Below are 23,241 nucleotides of genomic sequence, written 5' to 3' on the forward strand. Positions count from 1 at the left end.
TAACGTTAGCATTAGCAGAATGCTAACATTAAGCATCACGCTAGCATTCTCTGTTATTCATGCATTTATGGGCTGTTGAACCACTTTGCTCCTCTCCATGTCTTTGTATATTTATTTAGTAGAAAACTATATTCATAATTTAGCATTTGTAAAAGTAGTTTTTGAAAAATTAAAGAAAGTTTAGATTTTTCTCAAAAATGTTTTTCCCCCTTAACTGCTTTCAAACTTGACCTTATATGGGCGTTTCCAGAGATGCCGTCTATCTATTGGTGCCTAAGCCAAGACGAACCAATCACGACCATCACAGGGAATTAACAAGGCTACATCACTCTCTGCGCCACCATGTTGTAGTTCTATCAACAGTGAGAACTACAGAAGTTATTAGCCAAAACGAATCATGGATGAAGGAGTCGAGGATTTATTGTCAGTTTATTTTGTGAATAGGGGTTATGCGTTAACGACTTCCGCATTAAGTAATTAATTAAATCACTTCTGGTCACCGTGTTAATTAAATCAGGTCAAAATAGCTCCACTACACAGAGCTACAAATTCTTCGTTGCTCAAACGAGAGATTCCAGGAGCAAAAGTCGCGTGTTTGTTGAATGCTAACGCTTGTGGAGCCGTAGCTATCATTAAGCTAGCTTTAGCCGCAACGAACAAATTCAAGCGCTTTATTAAAACTGGCTCTTGTGTATTGTTTGTGATCACAGATGATGCAAATACACGTCCGTGGGCAGTACATGAATTTATATAAAGTGCGTCAGGTGAGGCGGCTAAAACTAGCTTAATGATAGCTACGGGTCCACAAGAGTTAGCGTTCAATAAATACGCAACTTTTACTCCTGGAATCTCCCGCTTGAGCAGTGAATTTGTAACTCTATGTAGCAAAGCTATTTTGACACGCTTTACAATGTGTAAAAAATGTGACTGTCTAGCTGCTAAAAGGTTCTTGCTCCTATTAATTAACACGGTGACCGGAAGTGGTTTACTTACTTAGTGGAATGTGGAAGTCGTTAGAGCATTACCCCTATTGGACTACAGCTGTCCTCACGTCCGCTAATTGCTAATTGGTTATTTCACTGACAATCTGGTGTGTTAGGCCCACCTGTTCAAACTGCTCCAAATGCTCCGTTGCCAGACTGACTGCCCTGCGTGGAATGGACAGGGAATAGTATGGCAGAGCCAGGCAAAACGAGGGCATCCTCAATAATAGTAGCGACCCCATGCACAAGACTGGATGCTCAGAGAAGCCGCCCCAGTCACCGATTCCAGGAATTGTTGAGATTGTTTGTCCCGGCGCCATAAAACTGTACAATGAACCTCTTTAATGTGTACTTTTTAATTACTATGGATACTAGCTTTATTAACTTATTTTTTTACTGATATCTGTGTTGTGTTCTATCTATCTAAATACTTGAGTTGAGGAGACATCTGTTTAAAAAGAGGTGGAGGAGAACTTGTTTTCAAGCTAAGATAACAGGAAATGAACATAAACAAGAAGTCCTGGCATTCACAACTTCAGTTTAGCAACACTAGTGTAGCCACCTTGTGCAACGAGACAACTAGATTGAGCGCAAGAAGCCTTTGTAAAGAGGAAACATCATACACCCAAACATGAACCACCCAGTCCAGTTAACACATTTGGAAAGTATATGGGTTTAATCAGACACAGTTCATCAGGAGGTTGTGGTTTCTATTCTAATAATGGAGCAGTGTTAGGGCCATGAAGTTTATTCCTGTTTGGTTTTGAGGCGTGAGGACAGGGCTGTCCACAGGACTGTGAGTGTCTTCATGAACATGAACAGACTCAGTGCAGCTAACGTGAGCAGAAACACCACCACGTCAATGCAGTAATACTGAATCTTGGACAGTTTGTAGGACTCTGTTATCAGATGTTTGGCTCCTCTGTGTCTCATGACGAACTCTATCCAGAACATGGCTTTGTCCATGGGCTTCATGGGCTGGTCTCTGTGCAGCTCTGACAGACGCTTCATATTCTCTCTATGTTTGGGCTGGTACAGCAGCTCCTGCAGCGCCTGGAGAAACACCTCTCTGTTCACTGTGGAGATGTCCAGCACTTTGGCCACTCCACGCACCTCCATCCGAAATAAGTTATCCTGTTGGTCGAAGAACAGCGGCAAACCCAACAGAGGAACGCCGTGGTAAATGGCTTCCTGAAGCCCGTTGGTTCCTCCGTGAGCTACAAAAAGCTTGGTTTGTGGATGTCCCAGAAGGTCGGCCTGGGGGAGCCAGTCCACCAGCAGAGTGTTGTTGCCTAACGTGGAGGGCTGTTTGCCCGAGTGTCTCCAGATGACTTTCTGAGGGACTTGTGCAAAAGCAGCAGCGATCTCCTCAGTGATGTCTTCAGGCAGTTGGGCCACCAGTGTCCCTAAAGTCATGACGATGACCCCATGCTCCCCTGAACTCTGCACAAACTGCTCCAGCTCTTTGGACAGAGGTCTGGAGGGTTTGCACTGGTAGCCAGAAATGTAAACCACGTTTGGCATCGTGGGCCGCGGGAATTCAAACGTGAAGTCGGTTCTCATCAGCCAAATGTCGGCCGCCTGGAACAGCTCCATGTAGTGCACGTCAGGACCAAAGTATTTGTGAACCAACGGTTTAAAAACTGGATCAGTAGTATACCAGATCTGAAATCGTGTGTAGGAATAAATCAACACGTTTTTGACTCTCTGCATGAAACTCATTTTATCTGTGAGTTCGCACGGGAATTCACTTGGAACTGGGATGTAGGACAGAGGAGATGGAGCAATCGCAAAATGTCCCTCTCCTTGGACTGTCCACCTCACGGCCAGCACCAGAGGGAGCTCTAACCTGTGAGCGAGAAGAACGCCAGCTACGACAAAAGCATCTGCCAAAACCAGATCATAGTTAGAGTCCTTCAAATTCTGCATAAAAGTCTCATTCTCAAACATTTGTTCGACCATTTCAGCCATTACCTTATTCATCTCATAAAATGTTACAAGACTTTGGTATTGCAAAGCAATCTGTGTCCAAACTGAGCGTTCTTGGCGCCGCTGTTCCACCACATTTGCTGTTAACGAACCGAACTCTTCCTCGTTGAATACGGTCAAAGAGTTGAGTGTGATGGATTTGTAGAAGGGAGACTCGGCCTTGATGTACCAGGCGTCAGAGGGCCTCAGCACAGTGACCTCATGACCCCGGGAGTGCAGCTCCTCAAGGAGCACTCGCATGTTCACCCAGCTGGACCCATCCAAAGGAACCACCAGCACCTTCCCCCCGAACACAGGGGCGCAGCAGAGCAGAGCCACCAGCAGCAGATGCATCCTGAACCTGAGAGAGAGAAACTGGTCAGAAACAGAGGAGAGCATACCCTGCATAAAAACTTCAGGCCTCGGCCAAAACATTTTCAATAGTCTGGCCTTCTCTCAGTCACAGTCACTGCAGATACATGGCGAAGGGAAAGTTTAATGTCTATGCCTATTCGTACTAGAACAGGATTGCCTTGCTTCAGCTAGTGTTAGCTCTGATCAATCATCGATCAAACACCAATAAAATCACTAAGACCATCAGCTGCATTTAAAGTGGCTTTTAAAGTTTTGCCGTGCTTGTTAAAAATATCATTTATTACACAATTCTCATCAACAGACAGCCGTAGCACATTGAATGAGAGTGTGATTGAGAGAGAGGTGGGACAATGGATGCAAATTAGCCCAGGGCTACAATCCGCGCACACTTCTGTTCTCGCGAGTGCCGTTTCTGTGCCTGGCGCATCGTCTGTCGCCAGAGCCAGCGTAGCCACAGTGCCAGCCAGACTCACTGCGAGTGGTAGTTTGGGGCAAATCCGGACTGGATCAGGACCGAACCCGGACCGTAGTTAATGTGAGCCTGTGGTTAAGGTACTTAGGATGAATCTCATCCACTTTCCAAGTTTGGTTACTTTAGCTTGGGTGATGGACTGAGTCCCCGGTCTCTTCTTCCTCATTGGAAGACGTGACAATGGGATTGAGTATTTCTCTACATCCGTCACTCCCCAGCACTGTGGTCATTGCATCAAATCCCCTTAGGTCTTTCAATTCCACCTACCTTCTGGGGGTGAGGTTCATGCTAAATAGCAGCTCTGCAAAATTTGAAGCCAATCAGAGTTCATCAAAGGGTCCCACACTGACACCAAGATGTGTTTATCTGCATTTTTATGGGGTGGGGTGAGAAAAAAATTCAGAACATAAAAAGTATGGTTTTGTTTTGTTTTAAAGTTATATAGTTTGTTACTGTATGCTTTCAATACATGGTATGCAAAATGTCATTTCATTTGCTCAAAAATTGTAAAGGTTATTGACATTTTAGTGCTAAAATAAGCTTGAAACTCGAGAATCTTTCGCGTTATGAGAGATAATTGTATTTGGGTGTGTCCCCGTTTCAGAGCATGGTGTCCTGCACTGGTCAGCTCACCTCCTTCCTCTTCCTCCTGCGCAGCTACCTCTGTTCCACAACAGTCTTTCACCATCTCCTCAGCATTCTGGTTTGCTTGTCGCCACCATGTTGGTGAAGTACTGCAGATGCATGTTTGGAATGCCCTTTGATTGAGGTGTCACACAGTCCAGAGATTTCATTATTTCTCAGGTTCAGAAAATTCCTGCTCTCACATTCAGTGACGAGGCAGACCTGGACATACCAGAGTGTCCACCAGAATTACAGAGTTGCAAGGATAAAATCATTGCAATCTGTAAGGATTTCACCAACATAAGGTTTGACAGAGGAGACTACAGGGAACTAGTTTCTCTGACCCAGTTGTACCTCAATTCAGATAATTAAGTCCATCACAGCTTCCATCAACCTTGTGCTCTACATCTAGTACGTTGAATGGCCAAACTACTGTATTCAATGAAGATTGACTTGCGTGGCAGTAAGATAGAAAAGGACTCTGTTTAGAGGAAATCAGTGTACTCTGCTTCATCGCTTTATGCACTTTGTTCTTTATTGCTGTCTACCATGGTGGCTTACCTCCTCTATTCCATCAAGCACCCTAAGAAATGATGATCTTATGATCTTATAAGAGAGATCCAGCATTGGTACAAGTTGCTCTGAAGAGCTTAGCAAATTATATGTGGTACTGAACAGAAGAGCCGGTGCCACTGGCCCTTTTCTGTCCATCAGCGCCTGAGAATGTGAAGGCAAACATGATGGCTACTAGGCCTGAAGACATGGCTATGCTGAAAAAGAAGCGTCTGGTTGTCTAGGGCATTATGCGGTTCAGAAGCTTCGTATGATGAGAGCCCATCAAGGACTGTTACGTCACCTAGAGATGAACGAGTGCCATGGGGCCGTCCTCCTGTGGACCCACCACCTGCAGGAGCCGCCACAAGGGACTGGTGCAGTGTGATATGGGCAGCTTGGGCTTTGCCTGGCCTGCCAGACACTCCTTCTTTCTGTTCAAAAGAAGAACCATCTGGGCGGCTGCTTGCAGCCGATCGTTTCACAATTTGACCCACATCGGTCCAATCACGCACCGAGAGACGGAAGCCATCACCTGTCACCACCACGCTCTCTTCCAAAACATTAAAGATGGCGGCGCGGCGACGATACACTATTTTCTTCTGCTCTTTCGTCTGTTTTAAGTCCTTTGAAAAAAATGTAAATCCCTAAAACCGGAGCAAGCAGCGTTCCTCGTAAATAAGGACATTTTTGGAAAGGCTTCCTGCCGCTTGTTACTGCGACGTATCTAGCGTTCTCTGATTGGTTGAAGCCGTCTGTCAATCACGCCCACCGGGAAATCGTTGAGATCATGCTCGCTCCCAGACTATATGTCTCTGAAAAATCTATGAAAAAGCATGTAGTTTTGCAGGCCAGGAAAGCTTTGACTGCTGCCCCAGCGACCCGGCAATGGAAAAGCAAAAGAAGATGTATGGATGCACTAAAAATCTAGCATTCGCACTGACTTGACTTGACTTAAAATATTATATCTTTCACAATTTTCAAGCAACTATGCTCTTTTTTCATACATTCACGCTTTTGAAAACCATGCTAACTCATTTTGAAAAGAAAGGATTGTTTTTTTCAGTTCTGAATGATTTCTAGTTCCCCTACCCTCTAAAATTATAACACGCATATTTGCAACATAGCACATGTCATGTGGGAGACCTAAAATTTGTGTAATCAGGCCCAAATTTCACAGAAGTGTTGTTTTCAATGAACCTCACCACCAAAAAAAAGGTAGAGTTGATCAGGTAAAATGTTGAAATTCATGGGGGGTTTGGTGCACCCTAGTGGTCATGTGGTCAGTTGAGACAAACAAATAACTGAGCCGGGACTAAATAAGGTCAACACAACGAGTAAACTACAGGAGAAACTCAAAAGTGCATTTATTTTTGTGATTCAACTTAAACTGTGAAACTAATATATGATATAGACTCAAGTGACATATGTCAAGCCTTTATTTGTTATAATTTTGATGATAATGGCTTACAGTCAAAATTTCAAAAACTTTTAATTTGGGGTTTTCACAAGCTGAGCCATTTTAATCAAAATTATAACAAAGACGACACATATATATCTCAATTTGCATGTAATTGGTCTATCATATATCAGTTTCACAGCTCAAGCCTGAGCTACAGCAACAAATGCACTTTTTAACAATATTCCAAATTTCCAAGTTTCACCTGTATACGTGAAATCTGTTTTCAAAGGAACTCATACTTACAGCGGGTGTGTTTGTGGAGAGAGGACTGAAGCGGGTCTGAACACGGACTGAAGCGGGTCTGAACACGGACTGAAGCGGGTCTGAACACGGACTGAAGCGGGTCTGAACACGGACTGAAGCAGGTCTGAACACGGAGTGAAGCGGGTCTGAACACGGACTGAAGCAGGACTGAAGCGGGTCTGAACACGGACTGAAGCGGGTCTGAACACGGACTGAAGTGGGTCTGAACACGGACTGAAGCGGGTCTGAACACAGACTGAAGCGGGTCTGAACACGGACTGAAGCGGGTCTGAACACGGACTGTAGCAGGTCTGAACACGGAGTGAAGCAGGTCTGAACACGGACTGAAGCGGGTCTGAACACGGACTGAAGCGGGTCTGAACACGGACTGTAGCAGGTCTGAACACGGAGTGAAGCGGGTCTGAACACGGACTGAAGCGGGTCTGAACACGGACTGTAGCAGGTCTGAACACGGAGTGAAGCAGGTCTGAACACGGACTGAAGCGGGTCTGAACACGGACTGAAGCGGGTCTGAACACGGACTGTAGCAGGTCTGAAACAACCCTTCCATATAAGGGTGTGTTTATGGCAGAAGCTTCTGACCCCTGTGTACAGTGAAATTCTGATAAGAAACATGAGGAAGTGGAGCACAGGTCCCGGCTGAGGGTTATGTGAGGCTATATGACCCTAACATTCGGGACAGTCCCGAAATCAAGGCTTGAGACAGGCCTCAACTCTGACAATGTTCAAATCCAGGCTGAAAACAGTTATTTTTGCCCGAGCATATGACTGAAAGTATTTTATCTACACTCTTGCCTTTACCGTAATTGATTAATTTTATGTTGATGTCCAGAGGAGAAGGAGCGACAAAACAGAGGTCAGGTAACTTTGTGTGAACGAGCAAGAAATAATAGGGCTCAAGACAGAGCGAGTCAAAACAAGACTTAAAAATGCATATAACTGAAAGTATTTGATCTATTTACGATTTTATCGACTTACACAAAAGCACACTGCAACTGGCCGCCCTGATGACATAAACAGGAGAGTAGAGAACACAAGAATCAAATAAGAGAACTGTTTACAGGAAAGTTTTTTTTTTTAGAAACCAGTGAATCATTCAGTGAATGAATAAACTCTTGCAGGATTAACCCCTTAACTCCCCCCTGAGCCAAGCACATTTTCTCCAGTTTGGCTTTACCCCCAGTCCAAAAGCTTCTGGAAAAAAGCTGTGAAAATAGCAACAAAACTGAGACGAAAACAATGACGGAAATGTGACAAAAAAAAGTGAGAAAACATTGACAAAAAAGTGACGAAAAATTGATTGAAAAAGTGGCAAAAATGTGACAAAAAATGACAAAAAAAAATGAATTAAAAAAATGAAAAAAAAAATTACAAAAATTTGACAAAAAAAGATTAAAAAACGACAAAAAAATGACTAAAATGAGTTGAATACCCAACAAAAAATGATGGGAAAAAAATCTGATGACGTGAGGAAAAAGAGGGAGTTAAGAGGTTAAGAGGCAGAAAGAAGAGTAGAGTAGAGTTGTCGTACTTGTGCAGTAACAGATAGACAAGAGTTATAAGTTTTTCCAGTTCAACTTTACCCAAATCTAAAAGCTTCGGGAAAAAAGCAACAAAAACACAGAAAAACAGGCGACAAAACAGTGATGAAAAAGCAACAAAAACACAACAAAACAGGAGACAAATAAGCAACTAACAAAAACAAAGTGAGGACAGTGAGGGACACGTTTTTTAGGTGTTAGCTTTCAAATGAGGCGTTCGACGAAAGGCTGTGAGCTCCAGTTGAGAAGCTTTTAGATTTGGGTAGAAGAAGAAGATGGGGGTTAAAAGGTTAATATGCTTGTGTGAATGAAATCTGTGAAGACAAAACTTAATAAGGTGAAAAAAGAATTTGGACTTTGGAGGATTGCTGGTTATCAATTGTCGCAGCTAAACCAATATGTTGAACTGAAACAACTGTCATCTCACCTCGATTCAAAGAAGGAAGAATCTTTCTGCACTGAATGGGAGAGAGCAGGGGCCTCATTTATAAAGCTCACGCACGGACAAAAGGAGGCCAAAACCTTCCGTACGAACTGTTCTGCGCCAAAGGTGGTATTTATAGAAATCAAACTGAACGTGAAACATTACGCACCGCCACACTAGGTTTGTACCTAGTGTGGCAGTTTCACTTCGTCTCGCTGTAGCAGAAAACACTTGATTGCCTTCTTAATGGAGTCCAGCAGTTTTTCTTCTGAAACACAGAATGATGCAGAGCAACAGGAATAAGACCAAGTTGATTATAAACAGAAAGAGGGTAATAATCTGCAAGCTTGTCAGCAGTCACACTGATAGTGTGCTGACCGATACAGTATCAACAGTGTTTTTTTCCAAAAGATACAGAGTGCCTTTGAAAGTGACACAAGGTATTTCAACAGTGTCTTCTGAGCGGAGACCCTTGAGACTGACAGCTCTCTGAATGCCAATCTGGTACAGCCGGCCATAAAATTTACTTGCATGGTCCATTTGCAGAGTTGGTGGAAATAAGCTGCCAGCATGTAAATAATGCTTGTAGCAGCTGGTGTCTTTCTGCTAAGGTACTGCATAGGTTTTTAAAGTTATGCAGTTTCCTTGCACACTCCTTGAAATATGTGTGTTTGCTTTCGAAGTGCAATGTCCACAACCTAATGAGGGAGCAAACCGAAGAATGAGCTCTGGGTAATGACAAGATAATGGTGCTTGGGTTTTAGAGTCTTCTCTGGGAATGTGGCAGTTCTTAGCTGAATGTATTCCTCTATAAAATTGTCCCAAAACATTTTACTTCAAAATATAGCTTTTCAAAACAATGTTCAGTTCCCCTTTTTTCCCAATCTGAAATGGTTCCCCCTGATAGGTCCTCAAGTACCCCCACAGGCTCCCATACCCCCGGTTGGTAACCAGTGATCTAGACCATACGCTGGACTTGTCGGTGCACTCGAATGCAGCATACAAGAAAGGACAGAGCAGACTTTTCTTCATCAGGGAGTCTGTGGTGGAAAGCGCTGTATTTTTGCAGTAGTTTGCCGTGGGAACAGTGTTACATCCAGAGAGGAGAACCGGCTGGACGAGCTGGTTAGACCGCGCTTGTCAGTGATGGGGAGGGGGTGAACTGGTGCAGAAAAGAATGAGGAGCATGATGCAGACTAGGGCTGGCACGGTATGAAAATTTCACCTCACGGTTATTGTGATACAAATGATCACGGATTTCGGTATTATCGCGGTATTTTTTAATGTGTGTTAATATGTTCAGAAAGCATTGATAGTCCTACACAAACCGAAATGATTTGAAAAAAGTTTAACAGTGCTTATAATATACAGACAAAGCCTTATCAAAAGTGCAATTTTTCACATCAAAGTAAAGGAAATATAACGATGTGTTGTTGATGTTTCGAGGGTATTGCATGTACTGTTTACAGCGCCAGAAACGAAGAAGAATATTTTTGAACTAGATAAACCGTCTAAATCAGGAAAATTGTTCTCAGTTTGTGTCCTTCCAGTGAGCTTTTGCTTTGCAGATTTGGGGAAATGCCATCAGACGGTGATCATTGTTAAATTCATGATACTGCGGCGAGAGTGAATCTATTGCAATCTGCCACTGGGAGCTCCGTAACGCATTGTGACCGCGGTAACGCCATCACTGGTTGAGCCATCATGGGGAGCCTGAAAACCCGGAAGTTGCACGGTAAAGGCTCGATCAAGGTACATTCATATGCAGCTGGTAAATACAGACATCAGTGTTATACATGTCACACAACAAAATGGAAGCTCTGTCGTCAATAAAACATGATGATGTTGTTGTGGTTGTTGTCACTTTAATGTACCTGCCAAATAAATTGATCTTGGATGTGAGGATGTTAATTGTGACTCATTTCAGTTATCATTGTGCCTAATGTGACTTTGTATGTGACGAATAAATATTCATCTGAACTTGCGTTTTTTACGTTTTTGGTCATCAGATAATGGGTACTCTCATAAGGCAACATGGTCAGCAGATGGCGTGATTGGACTTTGCATGATTTCAGAGTCTTTAGTCTATTAAAAGTGACAATAAAAATGATTAATAAAATATCTAACATTACGAGTGAATGCAAGATACACAAGTACACAATACAAAAGCCGCGCAGGGTATATAGTACAGGCCAACTCACAGAAGATGCTGCCCACATCATTTATAATGTGCTCTGACTCCAAACGGTCAGTAGATGGTGCTACCACCTTAGTATATTCATAAGACAGATGTTTCCTAAGAACATGCTGTACAAAATAACGCTGTCAATACAAAAACTCCATGTCAAGTGCACACACACCACTTGACATGTGGCACAGGTTTGAATAACATCAATGGAGGAACTGGTGAAAAATAACCCATCATGTGGCCATCATGTGGCCATGTGGCTGCAGGCCAGTAGTGTGCACCCCATGTATACTCACATTCATGAGAGGCAAGTCCAATGATAAGCAGATTGCACCGCCATGTTCCTCTCCGTCAATTTAAGAATGTCGCAAAATAGCCTATCACATTGTATTGCCCACAATAAACCCTCGACTGTTAGCCTCGACACACCTCAGTGTTCAAGCAAGTCAAATTAGTCAGTCAACCTTTATTTATAAACTCCTTTAACTACTGCGGTCTCATCCCACGCTTCCTTCTGGTTAAATCAGTCAGTTCTCGCCCATGCAGGATAGGTCAAGCAACTTCCTCATCTTCCATTTAAGCCGCTGAAGGTGGCATGTTTGCCTTTTGCCGTGCATGCATGAGTGAGTGTGTGTCAAATCATAAAAAGACATCACACCAAGATGGCAAAGAAACGCAAAATAAAAGGACAAAATGGATGAGTGTGTTAATAAAAAAAAACAAAATGAACACAGACAAAAGGATTCTGGTGATGGTGATAGTGCTGGTAAATGAATGGATTGTGGTGCTTTTGCTGAGATTGTGTCAGTAGCTACAATTCCATTCAGCTGTTTAATGAGTAGCCCATAACAACAATAAATCTGGTCAAATAGCAGCACTAATAGCTCTTCTCCCTTTCACTTTCAATTCAGAACATTCTGACTCATTGTTGTCTTTTGGGAGGGGGGATTTCTAACCAGAAGTCGGCCATGTCATTGTCTGTGGATAATTTCTGCTCATTACAGGAACCTGGTCTATCTACTGATAGCCGTAATAGTTCTGTATCCCCACAGATTCTCTAAAATAAAGTACTCATGCAGACACCAACCCCACCACCCCCTCCTCCACGAGGCTATGCACTATAGACACTTTTACCTTGAACACACTCCCTGTTCGTGGGGGGCGTATGGTGACTAACGGGGCTCTGGCTATAGGAGCTGGCGTCTTGTGCAGTGCCTACATCAGCGTGAAAATGCTATAATTGTGTAACCCTACGGTGGTAACTCTGCTTGTAGGCAGTCTAAGAATCTATGGGAGGCGTTATCAAATTTCTAGATTCAATGAGGAGGTTGGTTATGTATGAGACTAGATTCCACTCCAAATGAAGCACAAGACAAGAGATTAAAGTTTAAGTAACGTGTTTCTTATTCACAATCAAGTTCTTGTTCTCTTATTTTCTTTCTTTTCAGTTCAGTTAAGTTAAAAAGACGACCATATAGAGCCAGCCTGCAACAACAGCTTGAAGCAGAACTGCAGGCGAAACCACCCAGAGCCCTGCACCTGCAAAACGGGCAAGAAAACTGGCCCATCAGGATGAAGTCAAGAGCTTGGAATACATGATCCAAAATAGGACTGATACGCCCGAGGAGTTCATCCAATCAGCATGCATGCTTCCATACAGTGCCAAACTGTGGAGTAGAGTATATCTGTGTTCCACCAGCGGTGCTGGGAGGACATTGATGCCACAGGAGCCATGGTCAAACAACGTGAAAAGGCGACGTTTTACATAGACGAGCTGGTGGTGCGGAGCCCACGAAAGGGTGGCTCACCATCGCCTGTAGCAACATTGGTCACATGTTCACACACCACTCCATCCATCACCTCATTTCTTATGGACTTTCAGCTTCACCACATCAAGCACTATGGCCAAAAAACCACAACACCAAGAATGATGATGTGTGACGGCTCCATAGTCCTCCTCTAATCAATCTCCCTTTCCTTTGCAAGTACCAATCTCAATAATCTACTGGATGCATATTTTTCCATCATCACAGGTCAGGCTTCTGCCAACTGCCAATTATTCACCGCTGCCTTAGTCACATCACGAGGAACGCAAAATAAGAACGTTTAATGAAATTGATATCTGTTACGGGCTGTACAATTTACATAATCTGGAACAATGGAACAAAATTCACGAGACGCCTATCACGCCTTGATGATTTTCTCATCAAATACAGAAGTCTTCATCTAGGCCTACTCCGTGAATATGCGGACACCGACATGATTACATCATTATTATAGCCTATTAGGCATATATTGATATTTTGACCAATGTTAACTGCTACAGACTGCTACAGGCCCACCAGATTGACAAAAAGATGGAGGTCATCAAAAAAGAAAATCAAAACGTGAATGTATGTGGCTGCCATTTCAAAGCCCTTTGACTTCCACAACAGAGTTGAGGTAAGTATTTCAAGTACATGATCACATTAAAAATCTTTAGGTAGCCTGTGGTGGGGAGTACCTCATAGGACTGGGCCCACATGTGAAGGCGTGAGTGTCATTTGTCTTATCACTGTTTGCCACTTGTTAATATAGGTTCCAGACACACCTTTGAACACCATTGGAACCCATCCAGACAGTGGGCCTATCCAAGACGTGCATGTATGCATCACATTGACATACCAAATGGATTGGCCAAGTATGCTTCTTTGAGTTTGTTTTATGATTATTGTATTCACTGTTATATACAGGAAGCATCTGACATGCCGCTGGACCTAAGCGTGCCACAAAAGAGTGACCATGAACCACAGGTGAGTTTCTGTTCCATAGTAATGAGCAAATAATAACAATGAGATGAGTTAAAACAATAGTGTGGTCGACTGTATCGAAGGCCGTGCTCAGATCCAGTAAAACCAACACTGTGACCTTCTGTGAGTCAAAATTCAATCTAAAGTCATTCAAAATCTTTAAGAGGGCGGTCTCAGTGCTGTGCTTTACCCTACCCAACCCATTAAGTTGAATAAAGACAAGTCTTTCTAAGATTTTGCTTAAAATGGCAGGTTGGATACTAACTGAAATTGTTAAGATCATTACCGTCCAAATTGCTCTTCTTCAACAGGGGCCTCACCACCGCCCCTTTAATGGCAACAGGGAAGACCCCATTAATAATTTTTAAGACTATAGCTTATTTATTGAATAAAAAACACATTTTATATTAATGCTACAGTGCAAGTTGACACAATTGAAATTACTATAAGCAAAAAGTAATGCTGACTTAAGTAAGTAAGTAAGTAAGTAAGTAAGTATCAAAATCCAACCCATTTTAGCATTAGTTAGTGGTGGCAAAGCTTGGATTTTGATTGGTTGGTCCAGCAAGCACATTTGACCTCACCAATATTAAATGGCATTTGTTCCAAACTTTGTTGTGCTGCTTATGCCTACTTGTTGTCTGAAGTTTTTATTCAGCACAAAACATAACATTAATTAAAGTAAACTGTACAATAGCATAAAATCTTTAATTTAATTTGGTATTCCTCACTTTACGTTGTGCCACTCTTGTTTATTCTAAGACTGGAGCAGCATTAGGTCCATAGAGTTTATTCCTGTTTGGTTTTGAGGCGTGAGGACAGGGCTGTCCACAGGACTGTGAGTGTCTTCATGAACATGAACAGACTCAGTGCAGCTAACGTGAGCAGAAACACCACCACGTCAATGCAGTAATACTGAATCTTGGACAGTTTGTAGGACTCTGTTATCAGATGTTTGGCTCCTCTGTGTCTCATGACGAACTCTATCCAGAACATGGCTTTGTCCATGGGCTTCATGGGCTGGTCTCTGTGCAGCTCTGACAGACGCTTCATATTCTCTCTATGTTTGGGCTGGTACAGCAGCTCCTGCAGCGCCTGGAGAAACACCTCTCTGTTCACTGTGGAGATGTCCAGCACTTTGGCCACTCCACGCAACTCCATCCGAAAGAAGTTGTCCTGTTGGTCAAACATCAGCGGCAAACCCAACAGAGGAACGCCGTGGTAAATGGCTTCCTGAAGCCCGTTGGTTCCTCCATGAGCAACAAAAAGCTTGGTTTGTGGATGTCCCAGAAGGTCGTTCTGAGGGAGCCAGTCCACCAGCAGAGTGTTGTTGCCTAAAGTGGAGGGCTGTTTGCCCGAGTGTTTCCAGATGACTTTCTGAGGGACTTGCGCAAAAGCAGCAGCGATCTCCTCAGTGATGTCTTCAGGCAGTTGGGCCACCAGTGTCCCTAAAGTCATGACGATAACCCCATGCTCCCCTGAACTCTGCACAAACTGCTCCAGCTCTTTGGACAGAGGTCTTGAGGGTTTGCACTGGAAGCCTGACATGTAAACCACGTTTGGCATCGTGGGCCGCGGGAATTCAAACGTGAAGTCGTTTCTCATCAGCCAAATGTCGGCCGCCTGGAACAGCTCCATGTAGTGCACGTCAGGACCAAAGTATTTGTGAACGAATGGTTTGTAAATTGGGTCGCTCACATACCAGATCTGAAACCGTGTAAAGAAGTAGAAGAGGATGTTCTTGACTCTCTCTAAGAAGCTCATTTTATCAGTAAGTTCACTCATGGCGACTGGTGCATAGGACAGAGGAGATGGGGCGATGGAGAGATGTCCCTCTCCTTGAACGGTCCACCTCACGTTGAACACTAGGGGGAGCTCTAGCTTGTGAGCTAGAAAAACACCAGCGCCGTTTACAGGATCCGTCAAAACCAGGTCATAGTTGGCGTGCTTCAAATCCTGCATTAATGTCTTATTCTCAAACATTTGTTCAATCATTTCAGCATTTTTCTTATACAACTCATAAAACGCTGCAACAACTTCGTATTCTAGAGAAATCCGTCTCCAAACCGAGGCCCCTTCGCGCCGCAGTCGCACCATCTTCATAGCGAAGGTCCCGAACAGTTTCTCGCTGAATCCGGATGTAAAGTTGAGTGTGATGGATTTGTAGAAGGGAGACTCGGCCTTGATGTACCAGGTGTCTGTGGGCCGCAGCACAGTGACCTCATGACCCCGAGAGTGCAGCTCCTCGACCAGAACCCGCATGTTCACCCAGTGGGACCCGTCCAGAGGAAACACCAGCACCTTCCCCCCGAACACAGGGGCGCAGCAGAGCAGAGCCACCAGCAGCAGATGCATCCTGAACCTGAGAGAGAGAGAAATCATACAAGGGTCAAATAACAGAAATGTCTTGACACCGACAACATAAACACAGCCAGAGCACCTTAAAGGTACAGTGTATGGTTTTAACACCAATGAACCCAATCTGAGTGGTTTTGTTCCTCGGGCTGAGACGATACGACACATGTGGCTGGTGATGCGCCGATACCACTTTTTTAAATCCTATACGAGTACGCATACTAGCGCTTTGATTTCAGTCATTCCATACCGAATACAGACACAAGTACAAGAGATTTGGTTCAACATACTTTTTGAAGTAGATAAGCCTAGACTTTTTCCACAGGAGATGGGTTACTTTAGTTTTTTTTTTTAACTTATTTACATTGCCTTGAGTGAAGTAATGCAACAATGTAAGTTACACTAGAATCGAACATACCATTTTATTTCATTTATTTTTCATTCAGGAACATTTTTCATTTTTACTGCGCTGTCCATCATAGACAGAACAGCCCATGTCCAAAAGTTACTCACTGCCTGTGCTGTATTCATTTATTTATGTCCTTAATAATAGCATTGAGATGGTTCTTTATTACTACTGCTAGGCGAGAGCAACTTGGCCAGTCGCCTCTTTCATAGTTTTCCTTATTTCCTCTTTTAAATTCACTCAGTTCGTGCTTTGTGTCTCTTTTGAAATCGAACCCTTTGGTGAGCCTTGCTGGGCGGCTAGGTAAACGTTAGCATCTCCAATGTTAGCACCTTTGTCACTAACATTACCCGTTTCTTCTGCAATTTCATTTGTCTTGGATAATTTATTGTCGCTGCAATCCACATTGATTTAAAAAGAGTCTGGCATCTCGCAGTTTTGATCACCTGCTTTACGGAGCTCTTTACAATGCGTCCATATGGGTTTTAATACACCAACCACCATCTCACATTTATTGACGTGGCGAGACTGATCAACAACAGATTGTGGGTTTAGCATAAAGGGCCTAATCTTCCACAACAACAATGTTTGCTGTATCTTGTTTAATGGTTCATTTGGTCTATTGCACTATGTGGTATAACTGCTGCTATCACTTAATGCACCTGCACATCTATACACTCTTGTTCTATGTCAAATGTTTTATTTTAATCATCTTTTTGCTTGCCCTTATAGTCTATAGTTTTATGTTGTTATAGTTTATGTAAGTTATGTATTATATGTTTTATGTTTCATGTTGCACGATTGAACCGAAAACAAATCCTAGATTGTGCACCTGTTCATGACAATTGCAATAAAAACTATTCTGATTCTGATTCTAATGAACGCACATGGGACTCATGCTACACCGGATTGTAGCCATGGGCTTATGTCCATCTGTTGCCCCCCCACTCACACTGGATGGAACCGGGACCTTCTCGTTGCATGCAAATGTGGGACAAATGGTAATAGATTGGTAATAGATGCCCATGATTATAAAACACCACCCATTTGTTATTGTAATTAACACTAAATTCATATTTTATTTAACATACAAGAAGTGGAATGTAAAAAGGTAATTTTGATCAGGAGATACTTTGGGAACGCACGAGAGTACAGAGTACAATAAACGGCGAGAAAATACCCTCTAAGTGTCTTTATCGGACCACTAACGCTACACAAACAACTGTTGCATAAACTGCTGCAAAAACATAAACCCATTGCTTTTTGTGTTGACAGATTTTACTCTTTCGTCTGCAGGTGATAGTTTGATGACCTCACTCTCCATCTAAAACTACAGGCTGGGGACCCAGTGCCATGTCATGTCCTGCTCCTCAGGTTGGGAACCTCTGCCCTTGAGTGATAAAGTCTGCAGACTGAGAACAATACAAACCTGCTCTGCAGCATTAACAGTATAAAAGCCTGAGCTCAGCCTCGTCTCTGTTCGGTCCCAACAACAGTTCTGTAAATAAACACCTCTCTGTGCACCAGTGGGAGCTTTGTCCTGTTCCCTGACACAACTGCTGAGAGAGGCAGCAGCGATAACAAGACTTCCTGTGAGTTTAGACTTTTGGAGACAGGGAACTAAACAAACACTGATACTACAGTGTGCCTGCTAATATCCATCCAAACACTTTGGTGGTGCTCCTCAGTGTCAGTCATTTCATCTTTATTGAGGGTCAGGGAGACGGTAGTCATTAAAGGCGCCGGGCGGGTTTTTACTTTTACCGTTTCCTTGTTAAAGGAGACACTGCAGCAAAACTCATCTTTCGCGAGTTTCAGGTCCAATTTGATCTTTGAGTTATAAAAACTAAAAACACGCACATCCAGTCTTAATGAGTGTGCCGGATCAAAGTAGAACACCAGAGAGCGGAGAGAAAGATCTGACCCCACTCCTGCTCGGATCACCAATAAAAACAACTTGATCACTGGCAGACGTTGGAAGCGGACTGGATCTCCTTTGCTGCGCAGGGTTTAGAGGAAACCTCAACAGAAAAGCAACTGACATTGAGGCTGCACAAACGGCTGAAAGGCCTGGAGTCTCCATTGGCTGGAATCCCCCATTCACACTAATGGGCCAGGTCCCACATACACACCAATGCAAAAAATTCAATTTCCCGTAGAAAAAAAAGTTGTGGAAGCTGAACATGCACAAAGTGCACAAATTGCTGAAAATGCAGAAAAAAATGCAGAAAAGCATGAATTTGCAGAAGCCCCATTATGTCAATGGGAAAAATCGACGATATTTCAGCCGATTGCGGAAAAAACTTAAAAATTGCAGAAGTCCCAAAAGTAATAGCAGGATTCTCCTCAACATGCGGAACGATTTGATGCATAACTTGCATAAATTGCACAAAGCATGAACGTGCTGAAAGCTCTAGAAAATCCGGAAAAATGTGCTATAATCAGCATAAAGAAACGGGAACCATTGACGCGGAAGGATTAATCAATTATGTATTTAAAGTTTTAAGGCCCGGTCAGAGCACACACCTTGTCAGGCCGGGGTGTGTGTGCGGTGCGGGGCAGGTCACAGCAGCTCAGTGTCCCTCTTCTTGGCCGTCTCTGTCATGTCCTTCCTCGTTGTTCATGCACATCGCGCTGCATTTACAATAGCCGGCAAATAAAGATCAAGAGGCAGAGAAACCAAACTCGGACAGAGAGGAGCACACGGGGCGGGTCAGACCGAGGCGAGTGAGAGGAGGGCGGGAGCAGAGGCAACGCTCCTCACTGAGCCTCAATGTGCGCGACTCTTCCTATGCACAAATATTAAATGGATTTACAGTTGCGCTCAAAATAATGTTTTATTCTTTTTGGCCATTTTTCAGAGAATATGAATGATAGCACTATTTTCTTTTCACTCATAGTTAGTGGTTGTGCAAAGCCATTCATGGTGAAACAACTGAGTTTATTCTTTAAAAATCATAATGAAAAAAGATACGACCAAAATGACCCCGATCAAAAGTTTACATACCCCAGCTTTACCATCCGAGGAAATAAAGAGGTCCATCTACAACTACCTCAGAAGAATACGGGCTGTCATTGATGTTAAAGCAATACACAGTGTTAAATAACAGGCCATCGTTTTTCCATACGGAGATATGCTCTTACCTGAGCATAGACGAGTTGATGCGTATCTGTCTGGTCTTTGTGCGTGACCGTGGAAGACCGTTGGGAGAGGCCCAATGCTTACAACATCTTTGGTTGTTTTGCGTGACTGAGGGCACACACAAAGACCAGACAGGTACACATTAACTCGTCTCAGCTCAGGTAAGAACACATCACAGTATATAAAAATGGTGAACTATTCCTTTAAGAACTGGGGGATGTAAACTGTTGATCAGGGTCATTTTGGTACTTTCATTTTTTTTCATGATGATCTAAAAAGGGCAAGCTCAGATGTTTGACCATAAATGGTTTACTAAACCCACAAACTATGAGTGAAAAAAAATGTTATTCATATTCTCTGAAAAATGGCCAAAAAATAAATAAAACTGTCAGGGTGTGTAAACTTTTGAGCACAACTGTGACTAATAGCTGAAGTTGCAGAGTTAAGGAATAGTTGATGAAAGTTGCAGGCTTTTTCGCTAAATCCTGAAGGGACTGATTAATTCATGTTTATGTTGATGTTTTCTGGATTGATTTGATCTGATTTCTTGTCATTTCATAACCTGGCTAACACCAGGCTGCTGTGTGCGCTCGAATTATTTCGAACTGCACAACAGCCTGGAGACCATGGCCCAATTTTCCGGTGGATTTGGGAACCAATCACAGAGCGAGGAGGGATGGCAAGACGATGACGCGCTATTCGAAAGCTTGTAGTTTATTTACGGATTAAAAAAAAAAGTTTATTTACGGATCCAACATGACAGCAGCAGACGCGATGCTATTGTTCGATCAAGCTTTAGACCTTGTTCTAAATAATTTAGCTCAAAAGTTTACAGCGGGTACGGCATACGTCATCTCATACGATGATACGATTGGCCGTGGCTACGTGCAGACGCATGATAGACTTTTTTTTTTTTTTTTCGTATCGCCCAATAAACGAGTATGGACGATCGTAAACCACACCTCTCCTACGAGAAAATGAATTGGTGATCCCCAGACTAAATATCACTTGTGATTTTAGTCTGGTGTTAGCCAGGCTAGTCATTTCATGTAACAGTGAAGCACTTTGAATTGCCTCGTGTATGGATCGTGCTCTTCAAATAAACTTGCCTTTCCTTGCCTACTCTGAGCGCGTCATTACCCTGAAAAAAAGTGCAGAAACCGACCGAGAAACCGAGAAGTCTGTAGAGCGAGAGAAATGTTTCATACTTACAGAGCGTTTTGTCTGAGTCTGCTGGGTGGAAGGGAGAGGCAGGTCTGAAGCGTTAACAGGAGCGTGTGGGGAGAGAGTCGGGGGGCTGGGGGGGGGGCAGGGGGTGAGGAAGCAGAGGGAGGCGCGTGACCCTCCGGCAGATCAGTGTGAGCCGATAAACAGCAGGAAATCCCACCTCAGAGCCAGAGGGCAGGGCCCGGGAGAACACAATCCTGCTGCAAACACACTGGAACTGACTGTTCTCAGGTTCAACTCCCAAGGGGGTCACTTACTGGTGTGGAATTTGCTTATTCTCTTTGGATTAGCCCAGACTTCGAGACGCTGCAGATGAATAGGGAAACGTTTTCGGATGAGAGATATCAGTTTGAAACTTCTGCTGTAGAACACTGACATATGAGGAAAAAATGTATTGCAAGTTTTCTGTCGTTTCATGTTTTATATAAAAAAATAAGTCTGTTTATGCGGAAAAATGGATCGAAAGTATGGTTAAAAGTATGGTTTTATTTGACTTTTTTTTTTCATAATTTGTATCTTCCATCCATCCATTTTCTTCCGCTTTATCCGGGGCCGGGTCGCGGGGGCAGCAGTCTCAGCAGAGATGCCCAAACTTCCCGATCCACACACACCTCCTCCAGCTGTTCTGGGGGGACCCCGAGGCGACACCAGGCCAGCTCGGAGACATAGTCCCACCACCGTGTCCTGGGTCTTCCACGAGGCCTTGTCCCACTAGGACATGCCTGGAACACCTCCCGCGGGAGGCGACCAGGAGGCATCCGGAACAGATGCCCGAGCCACCTCAGCTGGCTCCTTTCGACGTGAAGGAGCAGCGACTCTACTCCGAGCTCCTCCCGGGTAACTGAGCTCCTCACCCGATCTCGGAGGGTGCGCCCAGCCACCCTGCGAAGGAAACTCATTTCGGCCGCTTGTATTCGCGATCTTGTCCTTTCGGTCATGACCCAAATCTCATGACCATAGGTGAGGGCGGGAACGTAGATCGATCGGTAAATCGAGAGCTTTGCCCCGACTCAGCTCCCTCTTCACCACGACAGACCGATAAAGCGACCGCATCACTGCTGACGCCGCACCGATCCGTCTGTCGATCTCACGCTCCATCCGTCCCTCACTCGTGAACAAGATCCCGAGATACTTGAACTCCTCCACTTGAGGTAAGGACTCCCCACCGACCTGAAGAGGGGAAACCACCTTTATCCGGTGGAGAACCATGGCCTCAGATTTGGAGGTGCTGATCCTCATCCCGGCCACTACACACTCGGCTGCAAACCGCCCCAGAGCAGCTGAAGGTCCTGGTTCGTTGGAGCCATCAGAAAAACATCATCCGCAAACAGCAGAGATGAGATCCTGAGGCTCCCAAACCGGACACCCTCCGGCCCCTGGCTGCGCCTAGAAATTCTGTCCATAAAAGTAATGAACAGAACCGGTGACAAAGGGCAGCCCTGGTGGAGACCAACGCGCACCGGGAACAGGTCTGACTTACTGCCGGCAATGCGAACCAAGCTCCTGCTGCGTCATACAGGGAACGGACAGCCCTTAGCAGAGGGCCCCGGACCCCATACTCCCGGAGCACCCCCCTGTGGGGGGTGCTCCGGGTGCTTTTTCCAGATCCACAAAACACATGTGGACTGGTTGGGCGAACTCCCACGAACCCTCGAGCACCCGACGAAGGGTATAGAGCTGGTCCAGTGTGCCACGACCAGGACGAAAACCGCATTGTTCCTCCTGGATCCGAGGTTCAACTATCGGCCAGATCCTCCTCTCCAGCACCCTGGAGTAGACCTTACCGGGGAGGCTGAGGAGGGTGATTCCTCTGTAATTGGAACACACCCTTCGATCCCCCTTCTTAAAGAGAGGGACCACCACCCCTGTCTGCCAATCCAAGGGCACTGTCCCCGACCGCCACACGATGTTGCAGAGACGTGTCAGCCAAGACAGTCCTACAACATCCAGAGACTTAAGGTACTCAGGGCGAATCTCATCCACCCCCGGAGCCCTGCCTCCGAGGAGCTTTCTCACCACCTCGGTGACTTCAGCCTGGGTGATGGGCGAGCCCACCTCCGAGTCCCCAGCCTCTGCTTCCTCATTGGAAGACGTGACGACGGGATTGAGGAGGTCCTCGAAGTACTCCTTCCACCGTCCGACGACATCCCCAGTCGAGGTCAGCAGCTCCCCACCCGCACTGTAAACAGTGTTGGTGAAGCACTGCTTCCCCCTCCTGAGGCGCCGGACAGTTTGCCAGAATCTCTTCGAGGCCGACCGATAGTCTTCCTCCGAACTTTGTATCTTCCCAGAGGAAAATTTCCTGGCTCAAGTTTGTCTTTTTTTAAACTCAGGAGACAACATTGAGTCTCTCATTTTGATCTCAAACTAGTTTCAGATTTGTCTGATCGATTTCTTGTTTGTTTCTCCTAAAATTCACTAGGAGCAATAAGGGAGAAAACAAAATAAGCTCTATTAGAGACATAGGTG

General features: G+C 44.4%; 2 protein-coding genes across 2 annotated transcripts; both read right to left on the reverse strand.

Annotated features, from left to right (window-relative positions):
• Positions 1 to 1,730: 1,730 nt before the first annotated feature.
• LOC306973827 (UDP-glucuronosyltransferase 2A2-like) lies at positions 1,731 to 3,305 on the reverse strand (the record flags this gene model as incomplete). The annotated part of the gene is made up of 1 exon (XM_079570868.1): positions 1,731 to 3,305. One exon carries the CDS (start codon positions 3,303 to 3,305, stop codon positions 1,731 to 1,733), a length of 1,575 nt encoding a protein of 524 aa, XP_079426994.1.
• A 10,904-nt stretch (positions 3,306 to 14,209) lies between these two features.
• On the reverse strand, positions 14,210 to 20,815 carry LOC306971693 (UDP-glucuronosyltransferase 2A2-like). Its single transcript, XM_079568042.1, has 2 exons — positions 20,758 to 20,815; positions 14,210 to 16,004 (listed from the first exon to the last, which is right to left on the reverse strand). The coding sequence occupies exon 2, from the start codon at positions 15,995 to 15,997 to the stop codon at positions 14,432 to 14,434; it is 1,566 nt and encodes a 521-aa protein (XP_079424168.1). The 5' UTR covers positions 15,998 to 16,004; positions 20,758 to 20,815; the 3' UTR covers positions 14,210 to 14,431.
• Positions 20,816 to 23,241: the final 2,426 nt, after the last annotated feature.

Source organism: Gobius niger (assembly GCF_951799975.1).
Source record: "Gobius niger genome assembly, chromosome: 1".
Taxonomy (NCBI): Eukaryota; Metazoa; Chordata; class Actinopteri; order Gobiiformes; family Gobiidae; genus Gobius; species Gobius niger.

Excerpts from the sequence above, each read along its gene's own strand:
- LOC306971693 (XM_079568042.1), bottom strand. The coding sequence starts at position 15,997 with ATGCATCTGCTGCTGGTGGCTCTGCTCTGCTGCGCCCCTGTGTTCGGG.